General features: G+C 36.1%; 1 protein-coding gene across 2 annotated transcripts in view; it reads left to right on the top strand.

Annotated features, from left to right (window-relative positions):
- RUNDC3B (RUN domain containing 3B) overlaps window positions 1-19,445 on the top strand; it is a 51,523-nt gene that overhangs the window by 23,083 nt on the left and 8,995 nt on the right. For both annotated transcript variants that reach the window (XM_014875699.2, XM_088161296.1), the window contains exons 6-8: window positions 670-750; window positions 2,470-2,638; window positions 8,006-8,163. In XM_014875699.2, coding sequence (XP_014731185.2) covers window positions 670-750; window positions 2,470-2,638; window positions 8,006-8,163 — 408 coding nt within the window. The remainder of the gene's footprint in view (window positions 1-669; window positions 751-2,469; window positions 2,639-8,005; window positions 8,164-19,445) is intronic.

Consider the following 19,445-nt stretch of genomic DNA (forward strand, 5'->3'; position numbering starts at 1 on the left):
GAAAAGCTAACAGCCCTTTAGATATACTTCCCAAATAGCATTAAATTACTGCATTGTCAAAAATGGCACTTTGCAATTCAGTTAGCAAAAGCTGTGAATTACTAGAATCTGTTTATCAATAACAGAGGTAGGAGGAATGAGGAATATGAGCTTTATGGAAGCATGATAATTTTGTCACTTCTGTGAGAATTAAACATGGTTGAAATGCAATAATTTATTTCCAGGAAAAAAACAATACAATGTAAATTAAAGCTTTATAAAGCTACAGCCATTTAAGAACATTTTCCAAAATTAGGTTCATTTATGTTCCTTAGCTTCCTTCACTTCAGCACCTGTAAGTGTCTGAAAGGAGAAAGACCTTGAAATATTTTTGAGAAAATTACTTTTTGCTTAGTAGAATGGTTATATAAATACTCTGCATACCCTTTAAATGATGTGAAATGTGGAAAATTCCAAGCTTGTCCATAATTCTTCTGTTTCTGCAGCTTCAGTTAGCTTTCCTGTTATTCTCTTGCCATCTCTCTGTATTATTAAGAATACAAGTGAATGTTTAAAAATTAGAGTTTACAGCACCAAAAAATTACAAAGAATGAAGTTTCAGGTTGGTAATATTCAACTGTCATTTAATTTTCTTTTAATAAACTTATTGTTGTTGCTCTGTCTTATCAGTTTTTGTCTGAAGGGTGAGGGATTGGATGGAAGCTATCCAGCTGTCATAGATTATACACCATACTTGAAGTTCACCCAAAGGTACTTCTTAGCTTTACTCTGCTTTTAAAAATTTTATTTCCTTGGCAAAATTTTACGTATTATTGGGCCTCTTATTTTTCATTTCATATACAAAATGTTATTTATCTCTAAGTACAAACCTGTACACTCAGCTACCTCGCTCTTCCAGACTGTTGGAATTGTTACATGACTCATGAAATGTGAGTCACACTAATTTTGTTTCCTTGATTCAGAATAACAGTTCAGTGGGAAACCAATGCTGCATCTCCTTTGATGATTACCAGACTAAGTTGTCCTTTCTCTTAGGCCTTTTCTTCGCTGTGTAGCCATAAAAATGCAAAGTAGTTATTTTGTAAATAAAAATTATATATACCCTAATAAATGTAAGATATGACATAGGCAGTATAAGCCATTAGCACATAACAGCAAGTCGTGACCAGTGACTATGTAAACTGACATTTTAGCTGTATTTTGCTCCTCTGATCAACCTTCTGATGAATAATAAAAAGAATTCTCACTATCTAATAAATCAAGAAGCAATTTGACATCACCAAAAAGCATGGAAATTAACTATATGTTTTCTATTGTCAGGTTTACCAAAATGAGAGAAGCAGTTAGGAATAGTCTTGAAGATGTACAACTGAAGATGAAATATCCTAGTTACTCTCTTGAAGTTTTTACTAGCTTATGTGTTAGTGACAGGTTGTGATTCAGTTTATATCATGGCAGGATGATGGGGTTATGGAAATCACTACTGAAAAAAACCTGGCAAATTCTGTTAGAGCAGGAGGAAATGTAGTTTTAAGGGAAGGTTTTCAAACAGGTACTGGGATAAATCAGAATCACAGAATTGTCAGGGTTAGAAGGCACCTTTGGAAATCATACAGTCTAAGCCCCTGCCAAGACAGGGTCACCTGGAGCATGAATGTTTCCAGGTGTGTTTTGAATGTCCCCAGAAAGGGACACTCCACAACCTCCCTGGGTGGCCTGTGCCAGTGCTCTGCCACCCTCAGTGTAAAGAAGTTCTACTTCATGTTGAGGTGGAGCTTCTTGTGTTTTAGTTTATGGCCATTGCTCTTCCTCCTATCACCGGGTACCACTGAAAAGAGCTTGGCAGCATCCTCTTGACATTTGCCTTTGAGATATTTATTTGCATTGATGATATCCCCTCTCTCTTCTCTGGACTCAAATAAATTCTTGACTTTGAGACAGATGTCTACATTCTCTAGCATACATTGATGCTGGAAGATATGAAGATACTTTAACAATGAGTCTACTTACTAGGTAGGGAAATGCATTCTGTGAAGTTGCAGGCACAGGATCTTTGTATAAACCTGGATATACATTCTGATTTAAGTTTAATATAATGACAACCAGTTTTTTGGGTGTCTGCTTTTTTTTTTTTAAGAAACAAAATCTACTCTTTGTGAAGGAAAGGTTAAGTCATCATTTCCTTAGATAGCATATTGTAATGTATTTAACCTTTGTGTTTAGGAAAGTAGCCCACATACAGTTATCTAACTTGATGAAGATGCCAAGTAAATTTATGCCCATTTTCTAGGTGGCTATAGAAAAAAAAGCTTGAAATACAAGTTGTGTTTAGTAATCCATCATATCTCAACATTTCAATTTTTTTTTTGTTTGCAGAGCTTTTTAAGAAATGCCATGTTTCAATTTCGACCAGAATTTGCATTTTTATAAGCACAGCTTTTAACTTGGCTAATAAATATGATTCTTCAGTTCTGACAGTATCAGCAGTGATGAAGAAGAGCTAAGAACACTGGGCAGTAGTGGCAGTGAAGGCAGTACTCCAGAGAACATTGGTCCTCCTGTCATCACAGATGAAAACAGTTGGTACAACAAATGCAAAAGGGTAGAACAGAAGTACCGGCTGGCATTGGAACAGAAGGTAAAAGATTAGTTTTGTGTGGGGGCTATGGAACCAAAGCTCATCACCAGCCAAATGGTAACATATCCATCAAAGTAAAGTCAGGAAAATATGTTATTAGAGATCATTTAGCTTCATGTAAGTGCTCCTAAATTTTATGATCCTCAGAGTATCCAAGCATCTTTGCTCACTGATTTGAGGGAAAAGAGGCTTGATGAGTTGGGGAAGAGAATAGTGATAATTCAGAGGTCAGATTTCACAATCTAATGTAGAAGCTTTGGCTTCTTTATCTATTCTTGGAGTTACAGACACTGTATCTCTAGTGCTGTAAGGTTGTGAGCTTGAAGTTCACATGAATTTTCTTTTCCTTAGAAGTCACAGATTTTTATTGTTGTATGTAGCCTGACACCTGAAGGCTTTTATGGTGATAGTGATGTTAAACTTTAACACTTAGTCTTAAACTAAACAAGAAGGATCAGCAAAGTAATCCATTTAGATGAAAGGCAAAACTGTCTTCTCAGTGATACTGAGATGGATTTTTAGAAAATAGGTAGTTTTACAACTTGATTGAAGCAGAATGGGAAAGGAAGACACGAAAGGATGTGTTTGTTGGATTTTAATTTAGGTGGCATATTGAATGTAACTATAGAAACCAAAGGTAGGTTTTCCATCTACCACCCAACATACCTTAAGTTAAAGGTGAAGTGAAATATATGTGCAAACCTTTCAGTGATTTAACATTTTCAAAGCAAAGTACTTCTCAGTTTTTCATAACAGCATATTACATCTGCAGTAATTACAATGCTTATTAGCTAGTAGATAGAGAAGAAGGCAGACTGTTCATAGTGCACAGAGAAAGAAAGGCTGAGTCAGGAAAAATTACAGGAAAAAAAACCCTGAAATACACCTGGTTAAATTTTTTAAAATAACTTCTATTAGTATTTTTAGTATTCTATTTGCCTAGTGTAAGAATTCGATTTTTGTGGAACTCTGATTAGAACAAACCATATGAAGGGCTGGAACCACACAAGAGTGCTTGGAGGTGTAATTATTTCCCTGAATATGGAATAGGTAGAATCAAAATTGGTTTATTTTAATACACTTGAATGAAGATAGCTAAAGTTTTCTAAGTAATAGTGAAAGAGTCAGATTTACTATGGGATAATAGATATTTAATATTTATTTATATTAATTTTTTTAAAATTATGCATACAATTATTACTTTTGTATTTTGGGTCTCTTAGACTTCTTGTTTTTGAAATATGACCTGAACTGTTGCATCCAGGTTGTTGGTCCAATCTTCTCAGCTAATATGGTATCACTTTCCATATGGAAAGAGCTTGTGTTCCTGGGGCCCTCTCTGGTACAGAGGGCATTTTCCCTGCTCTTATAAAGAAAAATATGCTGTTCAAAAGGAATATCTTCAAATACATAAATGAAAACTTTTCTCTTGAACCACCAGAAGAAAGTCCCAGACAAAACCATCAGTTTGAACGCACACTTTTCCTCACCATGAGGAGAGTGTTGTCAGTTCTGGAGAAGCAATGAAAAGATCAAAATAAGTGGATGTTTATTTTTCTTGGTACATCCAAGTGGTTCATTTCCAAGAATACTCTGTCAAAGGTGTGACATAAATGTGTAGAAAAAGTACTGAAACATGTGGCCTACATCCACAGTCAGATTCACTAGGAACCTTTATGTCTGCATAAGCACAAAGGCTGTAAAGAGAGCTGTAACAGCAAATGGTGATTTTGGTTTATTCATGAGTCCAAGATCCAGAACCATTTTCGTTCCATGGAAGTTATTTCTGGTAATATTCTCTTGATGATTTTCTTGATGATTTTTTTTTTAAATTTATACCAATTTTCAAAATGGTAGCTACTCTGACAGCTGTTGACACTTTCCTAGTTGTTGTCCTTTGGAATGCCTACTTGCAGCAGCAAAATAACTTTTTTTTTCCCTACAGTCAGAAAATTTTCTGTTGTCTAATTTTCATTTGGTATGTGCCTGCCAAGTTTTTATATGATTGACTTCAACTATACCTTGTCAGGTCTATTACAACTTGAACAAATGACCATTAAGATAGAGCTCCTTTCCCAAGTGTTTCTCTCCCTTCCCTTTCTTCACAGCAATAAGTTGCACCAACAACTGAGTTGCACTCACTGCAGTAGGTATCTGTCTTGGTTTGAAAGACAGGTGTCTGCTAAGAAAGGCAGGAGCCTCTCTTGAAATGGAAAATGTGAACCCCCTCCCTCCAAATTCTTATAATTTTGAAATTAAGGGGCTCTCAGGAAAAGTTATGGGAATAGGAATAACAGTTCTTTACTAGGAAAATTAAAATAGAAATACAGTATTGTAAAGAACAAACCCCAAACCACTGACAGAGTCAGAACACAGCCTGACACCCCGTCAGCCATGTTGGTAGCAGTCCCATTAAATGGTGGCTGCAGTCCTCCTGGAGTGAAGATGTGGTTCAGTTGAAGCAGTGCTCCTGTAGAAGGGTGCAGTTCTCCTCCAAAGGTCCAGTAATGATGTAGAAGGGTCTGGTTTTCCTCTGGAATCAGTGGGAAAACACTGTTCTGGGGTTCCAAATCTCAGATTTTATCTAGGTAGGAAATGCTTGGCTCCTCCCCCTGAATGGAGCGTATCACAATGGGATGATGTAATTTTATCAGTCATGCAGTGGGACTCAATGGCCCATTAACAGAGGATATCCCCCCTGAAGATAAAGGTCACTGCCCCACCTGGTTTCAACAGATGGTGATAGAATACGAACTTTTGGTTACATCCTGCTTGCAAGCCAAGACAGTACCAGTTAATCAGAGACAGTTTATTTGAGCAAAGGATGTCTGTGTGTTGGAAAACTGGGTGTTTGTGACGAGAAGACCAAGTTGAAAATAATGACTTAAGTAACTGATACAGTAGGTGTCTGATGGATCCTTCTTTTGCTCTATTGTCATTAATTTTGCCCAAACAGTGATAAATTCCTTTTGTGCCTCCCAAGTAAGTATGTGTGCTGCAGTCATTCATAGCAGGTCACAATATGACAAGCAATTGGATTGCAGCTGGGATAAAGGTCTCTGAGCCATTTGAGTGGTAGGATAGGGTCAGGTGTTACTTTAGCAAATGAAATCCTGGCATTGCTTTATTGGATCAGCTACACTCTGCCGGTTTAGACCAAGACTCCTTCATTATCCTACTAGCCTATCTTGGGTACTTGACCAAAGCAGATGTGGAGGGAAGAATAAATACAAAGCACATGATTATGCACCACTTTTCTTCTCATGCACTCGTGGCCAATGTGCATCTGCTGAGGGCCTGCCTCTAGCTAAAAGGTTTGTCTGTGTAGTAACCTGTGATAGATGTCTCCTCCAAATACTTGTCAAATATCCCCTCGATTCCATTTAAAATTTCACCATCCAAACAATTTTTTTTTTTTTTTGGCAAAGCATTCTGTGAATCTACCATCTGTTGTGTGAAAAACTACCTCCTATTGTGTCTTTTGAATATGGCTCCTATGAGCTTTATTTCATGGTGCCTAGCTCTTGTTTTTTAAAAAGTTAAGAACTGTCTCTTCCTTTCTGGGAACTGTTTCTTCCTTTCTCCTCTGCCCAGGCCACTCTGGGAATTTGAAAACTTTGTCTTTTCCAAGTTGACTCTTGTCCAGATGAGTGAGTCATACTTTACACATTTGTTATTTATATGGAAGTCATCCATTCCTTGTTCTGGAATGGTTTAAGCTGTTCACTTTTGAATAGTAAACTACTGAATTATTTGTGTACTGTTTTTACTGGAATTTTATATGCTTTTATTGGTGGGATGTGCATCTCTGTGTCATTATAGGTCGAGGTATTTACTGTACGTAGGATTATGTTTCTGATACTGGTGCTTCAGGTCTAAAATGTTCTTGTAAAATGGTTTGTTTTTTTGTTGTTGTTTTGTTTTGGGTTTTTTTTATGTTTTTGAGAGGCAGGAAATTTGTTATGTTGTAATGCATCATTTAGTACTTTCAAAGTGCTATTTAGAACTCCAAGGAATGTCTTAGGAGTCAAGATAACAGTAATATTTGATGAGGCAGAACTAGGCATACTGAAAAGCTCTCAAGATTACTTGGAATTTGTACTGAGACTAAAAAGTCCCTGTCAATATAAATATATCCAATGAAGAGAACTTTATATATAAACTTTATGTTTTTAAGTATAGGATCACAGAATAGTTATATTCAGATGACATCCTGGAGATTGTCTTGTCCAACTCCCCTGCTCAGAAAAAGGTAGACTAGAGCAGGTTTCTCAAGGCCTTTTTCAGTCAGGCTGTGAATATATAGGGGGATACACATTCCCCAGCCTGTCTGGACAACCCATCCCAGTGTTCATTTAATGGGGGAAAAAGGACAGAAAAGTTTTTTTCTTATATTTAAATAATTTCCTATATGCTTATATTTCAGGTTGTGCCCATTGCCTCTTTTCACTGGCTGTCACTGAGAAGAGTCTGATTCCATCATGCATATACCCTCCCATTAAACACTGATGCACATTGATGTGATTCTTTGTCCTTACCCTCCTCTCTTCAGCCCTGACCTGAGCAATCCCAGCTCCTTCTGTTTCCTCTCATAACAGAGATGCTTCAAACCCTTCACAGTCTTTGTGGTGATGAATTACACTAATAGCATTTTTTTACCAGCTCATGTGAACCTGTTTTCTTAACAGGAGTCGAGAACAGACATCCCCATTCTGTGTCTCTGAAAACTGCCTTGTTTTTAATACCTTTTTAAAAAAGTGGACACACATAAAACAGCTGCACATTTTTCCGCCAGTTTCAAGGAATGTACACAATTTTATGCAGTGTAGACTTACTGTATCTTGTTTTAATTGACAATTTCTAAGAAGTTGCTAACATCTGATATGCTGGAACCTTTGTCATTTTAATGTGTGATTCAAAAGTTCAAAAAAATTTTAAAATAATATTGGATATTTTATTCATAGGAATTTTGGATCCCTTTCATGAACTATAAAGATTCATGTAGATATATTCTACCCTTACTCTTGTGTATTATCTAACATCCTGCACCTGTTCAGTTGTAGGATTCTGATCTTTTTCTTGTACTTGTGACAGTTGCTTTTGAAAGAGGAATTAGTGTTTCATGCTGGTGGCTTTCCTGTCTCGTTTTTTCATCCATTTTTCTATTCCTCTGCAAGAATATAAATTCTTTTCCTGTTACCTATTAGGAAATCTCAAACTAATCTAAAGTCAGTTTGGTAGTCTGTATAAAAAGAAATAATTAAAAAACCCTATAAGAAACCCAAAGTAAAAAAATGTGAACATGCATAATTGCAAGTGGTTTTGATAATGTATTCTTTAAAGTTTTCTAATAACTTACATTTTCAGGGTTATCTTGAAGAATTGGTACGACTCAGAGAAAACCAGCTGTCTGAATCAGTCTCACAGAATAAACTGCTCTTACAAAGAATTGAAGATATGGATCTAGCCCACAAAATGGAGAAGGAGCAGCTGGAATATATCATTGTGGAACTGCAAGACCAGTTGTAAGTTAGCATAATGGAGAAGCATTACTAGAGCAGTATTACTTAAATAATTTAAGTTATATAACTACACAATATGTAGAGTTTCTGAAGTGGAAATGAGTCAACTTCTTAAAGAAATTGATGTATTTTAGGTTTTTTTTATTTTTTATGACAAGTCTGAGATTTGGCAATTGATCCCTGGAAACCATAGTAGTGTAAAACAGAATAATTCTGAGATTAAGTATTTAATTTTTTTTTTAGGTTTGAAACAGCTTACAGTAAACTTGCTTAAATTTTTTTACACATTTTTATAAAACGTTCTTTATATTTTATTACTCTCAGTTTTAAGCTACCCCTAAAAGTATTGAAAAGAGCTATCTTTTGAAGATGATTTTTTAAAAGTTAGGCAAGAGAGGGTAAAAAAATATTTATTTTCTTTGGCCAGATTTTAATTTATTTGTGATGGCCCAGACACAGTAGAAGTTATCTGGTAATCCTAAAATTTTTAAAACTGACAAAACAGTTCACTATCACCCTTTTTTCAATGCAAGTCAAAATGAAAAACAGTAGAAAGCTTATTTTTTATTAATAGCATGTATGATTTCTAGTATGATAAATATTTGAGTACCTTATGGTCATTATTCAGTTTATCCTCTCAGCCCTGTCTGGATGGGGAGGTCCTCTCCTTTTGCAGAGACATTCCCACGTTGGATGGGTCTCTGAGAAGCCTGGTGTAGTGGAAGGTGTCCCTGCCCATGGCAGGGTGTTGGAATGAGATTATCTTTAAATTCTTTCCCAACCCAAGCCATTCTGTAATTCTGTGTTTCAAGACCCAGGTAGATGGAAGATTCACTGTCTGGTGATAGGTTGTCATGAAACTGCCATGGGATCCACCTGCAGCAGTTTAATGTTTTATTCAAAACAAATATAAAACAAGTTATTTTGCCTTAAATCTGAATTAATTTGTAAATGTATGAGCCCTGGAGTAACATGGCAGGCATCTGAGATCTTTGAAACAATCCATGATAAAGAGAATATATGAAGACACCATCCAAAAAGGTCTTTAAACGTCTTTTCTACAAAGTACTTCAAGCTTGTAAGCAAAGCTTCTTTTTTTTTTTTTTTTTTTTGCTCTGCTGCTCTGTCTCTCATGATAGATCATTTTATTGCCAGTGCTTGAAATGGATTTTATGAAAATGTTCAGGAATATGGATTTGGCATTTTATTTAGGTCAATTGCAGAGTTGAGTAAGAGGAAAAGATGGTTTTCCAGGTTTCTTTTTTTTCCCTCTGATTGACTGTAGAGAGATTTGAGAGATACCTGCTCTTGAGTTCTTCTCTGAACTTACTGATCTGCCTAATGATTCATATTATACTGCTTTGGCATCCCTGGTTATTTGAGGGAGGTGGAGGAAGGTGTGAACTCATTTAAACCTTCTCTAATACTGGAAATTTTGAATGTTCATACCTGCTGTTAAATTTTAGCTGAAATTCATGCAGTCAGACTGTTCTGAAGATCTGTCTTTCAGGTTTGATTTTGTTTGATGGCTTTATTATGTAAAGGCTCAAATTGTGGAATAACTTCTGTTGTACCTTGACAGTGTTCTTGTATATCTGTTTGTGAGACACTGCAGTCAGTGATATTTGGATATTTGGAGCAGTATAATTTTACATTTTTCTTGCTATGAATGTAGTGTGCCAGTCAGGTGAGGGAGGGGGAGAAATATTCCTAGCAGGTTTCTAATGGTCAACATCAGACATAATTAACTTATTTTAGTCATATTTGATATTTGTGTTGGGTTTTTTATTCCAGCCAAAGGTGACCTGGCTGCCAAATGTGTTGTATCAGTGATGTGTCTGTAATGAGGCATGAATTTTGGCAAATTGCTTCTTATGGCCCAGCCATTTTAGAATTATGTTAAAATAATACCAAAACTTAGTGCTTTGATCCCCTACTGTTACTAGCACTTTGAGGCACTGAATGTATGCTGTAATCTGAGTCCTTCATCAGCAGATAGGAGCAAGTTTGGGACTGTAATTCTGCCCAAGGCATACTGCACTGCTGTTTGTAAAACACTTTGAGATCTGGTTTAGGATTGTGTGCTGTGTAATTGAATCTTTTACAAATAAACATTCTATACTTTGTTTTTAATGATGCTCTTCTGTTCTACTGGCTGCAGTTCTTAAGGTAGCAAGGTCTATGACTTCAAACTTCTGTTGAGTAAGGTTTTGTTGAGGTTTCCTAAATGGTATTTCACAGGCATGCAATGCAAAATGTTTTATGTATCTTTCTTTTATGTGAACTTGACAGAACCTGAGGCTATATCTGTTTCTGCCTTCCCCCACCAAAAAATAAATGTAAGGTAAGGAATAGAGATCTGACTTTGTTGACAGTTTAGGCTGTTGCTGATTTGGAAACCAGTTAACCCAGGATCAACAGATCAACAAGGTCTTCAGGTTAAAAATTAGATATCTTACAGAGAAACTTTTCTGTATGCACATTTACTAAGGGAGTTTGCTGCAAAGTATGAAATAAATATGAGGATAGAAGGTCAGAAAAATTGGGAAGGAATTTTTATTTTGCAGCAGCTATGCTTCATGTTCAAGAATTTTCAATATTCTTAACTTTGTCTCACACATTTGAATATTCAAGCTACAATGAACAGCATAGTTTCCAATTTTGTTAAAAGCCATTTTACAGATCACATGAATACCAATATCTGGAAAATGGTGAAGCTGAAAATTTATCAATTCGCAAGAGAATAACTTTTTTTTTGTGTTTCTCAGCTTAATTGAATTTCTTACCAATATGCCCACCCATCTGGGGGTTAGACTTCTTACTTTGTTGGCAGGTGTCTGATGGCACATCAAGTTGGAAAAGTGAATCTGCAATAGATAACCTGGTTATCAGTTCAGCACATTTAAGCTAGTGCACAGCTCATCAGGAAGAAGGTTCAGACTGGACGTTGGGAAACATCTCTTTACCCAAAGGGAGGTCAAACACTGGAACAGGCTTCCTGGAGGGGTGGCCACAGCCCCCAGTCCATCAGTGTTCAGGAGACACTTCAGTTGTGTGAACTGCAATAATGATGAGCCACTCAGGGCCTTCATGTGTTTCCTCAAATGTCATCACTGTGATGTGTTTTTTCCTAGGACTTGTTGTAGTTGAACACTACAGAGCAGTGCTTTTGGCTCCACTCTTTGCTAAGAATAGTGTCTTTTTCCAGTGAGGGTGGGGCACTTCTGAAGGCCTAAAGTATGTAAAATTAACAGTTCTCAAGTGCTAGAAAATGACAGCTCACAGGAGGACAGCCAGAGGAAGCCTGTTGTCCATGGCACGTCTAGATGAAGAAAATACTTTGAATTCTGTGACATTCAAATTACAGAATTATAATTTGATGGGAGAGGGATCCCAAATCATCAAGGAATTGCATCCTGGAATATTCAAAATGTACAGAGACAGACATTCCTTCCTCCTCTATGTTTCTGCAAAGAGATGTTGAATGTCTTTTGAAGCACGGAGACATTTGATCGCATACCCCACCAGTAAAAAAATTAATTAAAAAAATACCCCCACAGAGTAGGTATAATTATTTATCATTTATATAAATATACTATAGTGCTAATATATTATTTGCATTCTTAAACATACAAAAACAGAAATTGAAGAAAGTAAGATGAAGAGGAAATAAATGTTATATTTTAAAAAAATTATTAACAGTACAGAAAGGGTTTTTTTTCCAGTACCCCGAAGGATTATCTTCTGCATCTCAATTTGAGATCATTGCCTTGAAGGAATAGTTAGCTCAGTCAAAGATGCGATGGGGCAAAATCTGGAACCATTGGCCCACAATATCCTTGCATTAAAACTCTTTAGCTCAGCTTAAACAGGCTTTTTTTTTCCCCTTGGGGTGATTCTTAGCATTTCTTTTGACTAACACACTACCTGTGTTACAACAAACTCTGCTTTTGTTTCTTTAAAGTTCAGATTCTGCATCTGAAATTGATATTTATATATGTTAAATATTGATGTATGGTTACGAGAGAGATTTCATCAATTTCCTGATTGGCTCGTTTCCTGCATATTGACTCACAGATGTTATTAAAATTGATCTCACTGATGTTATAAAAGTTGATCACTTTAACATAGAACATCTTTTTAAACAAAATGGCAGGAAAAAGGAAAGCATTGTATGTAAAACTGAAAAACTTTCAAAATGCTTTAAAAGGTTTTTCTTCTGCTTTGATTTTTGCTGAAATGAAAACAGCGATTTCTGTAATGTTTACCACCACGGGTTCCCTCCTAAACAATTTCTTCAGGTTTTCAGGTCGATGTGCCTGGTATAAGATGGTACAGCCCCTTTGTCCCAACTGGTGTATTTTTTTTTATCACTTTATCACATTTATGTAAAATTTATTTTGTAAATTCAATGACTGCTATATCTTATACCACTCTGTTTTTTATCTCCCTCTGCTATTTCTTCCTAGATCTCCATCTTGATATGGTGTTTTGTGGAGGGAAGAAAAGTTAGGGGGAAAAAAATGTCAGTCTTCCATGTTAGAAATTCTGTTATTGGTTAAGGCACAGATAGGCATCAAATTAAATTGTAGGGACACTCACATCTTACATTGAATTAAGCTTGACTGTGTGACTAAGACTTTTTTTAATGTGTTGTCAAATTTTAAAGATCATTTTAATTTGTCTGGCTATTCTTTCAGAAGCCTTCTCAAGGTCCAAACTACTTTTACTCCATTTGTAATGTCTTAATATAGCTTAACAGTTTATTATATTAGTAATAATATTTTAATATCCAGAAATACTGCATTTTCTATCTGAATAATACAGATGTCTTTGTAAAGACAGGAAATGACAGTGTACCTGAAACCCTGAGAAGTTGGTTTTTTTTCAGTGATGCTCTTTAATTGCAGTCAATGTGCTGTGTGTGCCTTCGCAGCTGAAGTGTGCACAGCCTGTCATGCTTCTCTCTTTTCCAGGCATTGACTGCTGGAGTACTCTATCCACACTTTTTTCTTTATGTTAGCTCTGCCTGGAGCTCAGGGTAATGCTCCTTGCTTTTCAGAAAGGTCCCTCAGCTCATTCTCAGCAGCACCTGAACGTAGCATGCTAGTTCTGAGCAGCATGCAGAGTAAATTCAGATGTGTTTAACTCCAGGCAATATTAGTTTCTCTGTGTCCTACCAGGCCTGTTATGGACTATGTAAAGGAAGATACACTATATTCTCTGCAGCAAATATGATTTCTTGCAATGAATGGTCATGCCCCATTTGGTCAAAAAACTTGCTTATGAAAACAGTATCTGTGCTTGTCCTCACTTTGTCAAGATGCTATTTGTAAATGCTCTGGAGTGTGCAGCATGCTGCCACAATACCCTGCCTGTGAGCAGGCAGGAGAAGGTCAAAGAGGAAGGCACAAAGCTGGGGAGGATGTCGGCTTAGCTGTGCTGTCAGGGACAAAGCAGAGGAAAGCTTCTCCAAGGGAACGGAAGCAGGAAGGTCTGAGCAAAGGCTTTGAAACTTAGCTTGTGTTTGTGTCTCCTTGTGAGTAAAACTTCAGTGTGGGTTGCCTGGCTTTGTAATCCTAGCTCAAAACCTAAATCATCTGGAGAAATAGGAAAGCTGGATCAATTTTTTTTAGCCTTCTTGCCTTCCTTTCGGATAGTCCTCTTTTAAGACTTTTTTCATAGAAACTGAATTCCTCAACTGCTTAAGTACAGTAAATCCAATTTGTTGCAGCTGCTTTATTTCCTCACTGAAAGGAAGTTGAAGATTAAAATTTAATCTTTGATCCTGGCAAGTTTCTTTCCTAGAATGTGAAAACTGAGAATGCTAATCCTTTCCTTTTAAAGCTTTAATGGATCCTGCTATCAAACCCTAATTCACATTAGCCATGCTTTTATTTGTAGTGCTTCCTGTCTGTCCTCTGCTTCTCTCTCGAGTTTGAGCTGCGGTTTGAAATCCTTAGTATTGCAGTCTGGTTGATTTTCAGGTTCTTCTTTTTTCAACTTGTCTGTGTGTGGTTGTTTTTTTGTTGGTTTTTTGGTGTTTTGTTTTGTTTTGTTTTTTTGTAACATAGAAAAAATATTACATATTCTGAGAGATGTTAAAACTTTTATTTAGGCAGTGTTTTGAATTTTGTTTTTGTGTAATCTTTTCAAGTTTGCTGCAATATTGTAATCCCATTCTGTTTTACAAGGGTGTGAGTTGACAGCAAGAGGGCAAGTTCTGTTTTTAGTGAGATGGAAACCAAAGAAGACATGGGTGTTTCTTTTTTTGCAAATATAACTAGGAAAAGTTCAGCTGGGCATAGGACATAGACAGAGAGACTTCTGCAATTCAGAGAGGAACATACAGGACAAGGTACAGAATTATGCACTATTAAACAATTTGCAATCAAGCCTCCAACATGATTATTCTATTCTTAGAATCCACGTGGGTTTATTGCACAAGTGAAAGCCAAAAGTTTCTGGGTTGATATCAGCCTGAAGGAAAGGGCTTACTCTACAAGATGCAGTAGATAGGGAGGCATTTATTTTTAAACCCTCATATTTTAATATCTTATTCCAAACTGTTAAAAAGGGAGGTTAAATGGTTTACTTTAAAATAAACCTTAACATTCTAAAAGAAGTTTAAAGCTTTTGAAGCTATTGGTGTCTTCAAGGATGTGTTGGAATATTTACAGCAAAATTTTTTCTGACTCCAAAATGAAAAATACTCACTTTTATAAGTAGTCTGCCTTCTGCTCCCTTCTTCCTTGCACTGCCCTGGGTGGGTTAGAGCCCATAGGGACTTTTTTTCCAGCATTTTGCATAATTAATGACATTAGCATGGCAGTGTATCCTCTTCTAGGAGTCTAATGTTTAATACTAAAATCTGTTTTTATAGTCATCTCTCTTCTCCCATAGATTCACTTCTATGGATAAGGGCATTGCATTGAGGTCCCAAGCAAGAAAGCTTTAAATAAGTTACTTGGACATTAGCACCTTACACATTCAAAGTTCCAGAATATTTGTCCAATGTAGAATTTAAAAATTGGGAACAGGGAAGAATAAGGCCTTTCAAAATAATAATAATAATAGTGACAAGTACTGAGCCTCTGAAGGCCTCAGTACAATGCAGTTGCAAAGGATGTGCATTCACAGTAGGAAAGCATATTGTGTGGATTATGAGTTTCTTCCTCTGTTATTATACCTGAACTGTGGCAGAAAAAGAATACTTGCTTTGGCATAACACTACTGCAGACATCAGTGTCCTCCTCTTCTAATTCCACAAAGAGAATTCTCTCGTATCTGGAACCTCAGGTGAACCTGAGGCTTTGTTTTCATAAAAGAGTTTGAATAACTTGATGCTGCAAATGGAGGGATTAGAAAAAAAACAGGTAAAAATTATGGTAAGTCAATCATGGTGCCTAATCATTAACTGCTGGATTGCAATCACAGAGCCTAAATTTGATCTCTTTGTGCTTTATCTGTTTAGATAATAACCTTACATTATCATTTGCTTCTGAGAATCACGGGGTTTTGTGCTTCATTTCTTAACCTTCATACTAATCTACTGTACATTTGCTTCTGTATTCCAGAAGATACTGATGGGAAAAGCAAGTATTTCCTATTGCTTATACATAAATGAGAAAAGTTGACCAGAATTTAACTTTTTCTAATATATTTAATGCAAGTTACATGAAGTTCAATACCAAACTAAATGGGCTTTAAATGACAAGTAGTAAAAAAGCCTCATTTTTTTAAGGGTGGAAGAACAGTGCCAAGTTAGAATGGGGAGGAGAGGCTAGTTCTGTATTTGCAGACATTATTTTATCATTGACATACTGTAGGAGTATCTCTGTGATTCGACAGACAAAAGACATCAATATTTAAATTATCCTAAAATTTGGATTTATTTTGCTAGATTTATTGGTTTAAATAAATCAGATCAGGAATTAAGTTTCATCCAGTAAAAAAAGATTAGCAAATTCTTTTTATACTTTCACAACTAAATTATAGGTTTCTCTAAAATACAAATACCTTGTTCAAAAGAAAGGTGAGTTACAGATCAGTGTTCATACACATGACTGCAAAAATTTTGGAGGTTTTTTAGATTATGGATGGCATTTGTAAATTTAGGTTATAGCTTGTTCTTCCAGTTTTTACTTTATGCCTTGTGTTTGTTCAATATTTTGGTAAAATAAAGCACAGTCTAAATTAGTTCCAGAAAGGCTTTAAATACATAAAGTGAAGTGCCTGAAGTTATAACCAAGGAAATACAATCAGTGTGCTCCCTGATTCCTGAGCAAGAAGCTTTTATGAGCTGCTGTCCTGTTTTGGCTAGCAAGTGGTTGAGACATAGATAGGTGTTTTCTCTGTTGGTCACATTTCTGTTCTTATGGAACCACTTAATGTAATTTTTCATCATGTTCTTATCCAAATTATAACCCAAATTACATTGGTGAGGATTTTTATTTGCCACCATTCACCCCTTCCCACGTCTCCATTTCTAGTGTTACTCTCTGTGGATTTTTGTTTGGGTTTTTTTTCACCCCTTTTCCCTTGGATCAGACTTTTGCCCTCCTCTTTTTTTATTCTGCAATTTCTAAGATTTTGAAGCTCTGCCTTACCATTGCATAGTTTGGCAGCTTTATTAATTCACATTCAACTGCCGAGGAGGACTTACATTACTCAAGGCTTGCTGCTAATATTGTAATTTTCTGTTTGTAATTAAAACCATGGCCTTCTGAAAGAGCTTATATATGCTAGTTTTGGCAAATACTTGCCTATGTATGTAGAAGACTAATCTTCCAATTAGCCTGTTGGATATCTCACCTGAAGCTCTTGCTGGCCTAAAATGATAGTGGAATTTTAAAGAAAAAGTGGTCGTTCTGTCAACCCAAAGTAACTTAACCATTTTGTGGTTGTTTCTCCTGTTTTTACTGAATTCAAAGCAATCAGGTTAAAGTGATAAAAAAGTTATTGAGAATACCAGTTTTCCTCATCTATTAACAAGAAAGATCTTGATTTATCTTTTTTCCATGCCCTTGTAGAAATGTTTTTTTGAAAGGAGTTCAGCTATAAACAGATATATTGTATTTACATCACTGACATAAGGGAAAAAGAATCCTTAAATGACAAACTGAGTTTGAGAGGATATTTACAGAAGGCAAATTAGACAATCTGTCAAAAAAACCCTTGTTTGCTAAGAGTCCTCCATTTCCCAGCAGAGGTGATCTGATAGTGGAAGAACTGACTTTAAATCTGCTCTTTACCTTTTCAGTAGTTTGGTTGCTGATCAAGTTGAGTATTCTTGACTTGTGTCAAGACCCACTGTCTGGGAAAACTGGCTGTGTTGTGCCTGTTATCCTCCCCCAGACAATGAGGCCTGGCTATTTGTCCATGGACATGAAGAGTGTCAGTCACATGCTGCAGTGCTATTTTAGTGAGCATATGCAAAGTTAACATATTATGGTATGTTTTGATCCATTCTGGATGTCTGCTCAGAAACAAAGTCTCCACTGCAGTTAGACAAGAACTCAGCAGTCGAGCTGCTGGCTTTTGCTGACAATATAAACTTCCTCAAGTTTTCCAAAGGTCAAAAAAATCGAAGGCTGTATAAAATTGGTAACTAATTTCATTAGGTATAGTTCAAGATCTCTCTAAGAGAAATAAAGGAGGATTAAAAAGATGTTGAAGAAGCTCAAGGGTATCTGTTCTGTGGCACAAGTAATGCCATTGCTGTGACACACAAAGATCTGTTGGTCAGTCAAAATAAGAAAATGTGTTGCAGTAGGATATTCCTGCTCTTTTTTTCACTGCAGCAACTGTCTTTAGAAAGTCTGCTGGCTTCTAACATCTGGCATTTAGTTTGGGGATCACTGTGTCAGTGTACAGGGCACAAATCTGAGAGACATTGTATATTGCAGCATCAAAATCTACTGGTAAGTAACTCGTTTTCATACCTGCTGATCTAATTTCTCAAAGTCCAATGACATACCAGTCCAGACAGCTCACTGTGTGCTGCAGTACTGACAGCTTGGGAGTTCCCTTTTTATTTTGGAGTTGCTTTTCCAGATTTTAGTTATATTCATGTATGCTATCAATTTGAGTTTGCATTCCATATTTCCTATCCTAAATAAAGGTTTTTTAAGCTTGTTCTTTATGCGAATGTTTTTATTTTTTTTTAAGCTTTTATTTTCACTTTTACTTTTCACTACTCAGGTAGTTCTTGAACTGGAACACTCATCTGATGTAATTCCCTTTCTTAGGGAATTAGTCTGTTTGGTTTATTTCCTGTCTTCATCTGCTGGTAGGAGGGCAAATTGCCAACTGGACTGGCATTTTCTGGATTTGGAGAAATTAAACTTGCAGGTAAGAAATAACTGATTTTTCACAGGTATAATTGGAAACAGAACTGAATTTTGTTTTATTGAACAAAAAATCCTGTGTAAATGGAACTTTTGGAATAGGCTTCCAATGAATCTGCATTTGATCCAAGGGAAATTTGAAATCCAGTATAGCTGAAATGAGACCAGAAATTTTATGTGGTTACACAGGAAAGGCTTTTCTATATTAACTTGAGCTAAACATGAGATTAAATTTTATTTACTTATTTATGTTTTAATACCCAGAGTATAGTTACAGTATAGTAAGTGGCCAGCTATAATCACTTACATAATTTCTGTTGTGCATGGAGGAACCCAACATACAGGTTGTCTTTTGTCCCTCTCTCTCACCATTAATCAGGTCACAGTTTCAAGATGCAGAAGTCTTAGGTGTGTTAATTCAAAGCAGTAATTTTTTAATCTCTTGACAGGCAGCTGAGCTGCCAAAAGCAATGCTAGTGCAAACAGAAGTGTTTGTAGGTTTATCATGGGAATTAAATTTTAAAAACATAAACACAAAACAACAACCAAAAAAAGCTTAGCTATTTTTGATGCTTGATTTACACAGTGGACCCTAACATGATTGTGCCAGAACTGAAAGGCAGTAGGGATGGAAATGGGCAGTAATTTGTGAATTGCATTTTACTTTTTTGTGTGTACCTTACAAAAACATATCCTGCCTGTGCTTAATACTCTCAAAATAATAAATCATTAAATAAACATATCAAAATAATAAAAGTTGAGTATATATGCAAGTAAATATAATGGAGAGTACCTGACAAACCAGGGCGAGTGAACAGTAGAGGAGAAGGATGTTTATTGGAAGACTTCACTAATCTCACATTTCCTTGCTTCTTACACACACAATTAAAGAACTGAAAGAGCATGCAGAGATATTTCTAGGAATAGCTGGGTAAA

Source organism: Sturnus vulgaris, chromosome 1, assembly GCF_052056855.1.
Source record: "Sturnus vulgaris isolate bStuVul1 chromosome 1, bStuVul1.hap1, whole genome shotgun sequence".
NCBI lineage: Eukaryota > Metazoa > Chordata > Aves > Passeriformes > Sturnidae > Sturnus > Sturnus vulgaris.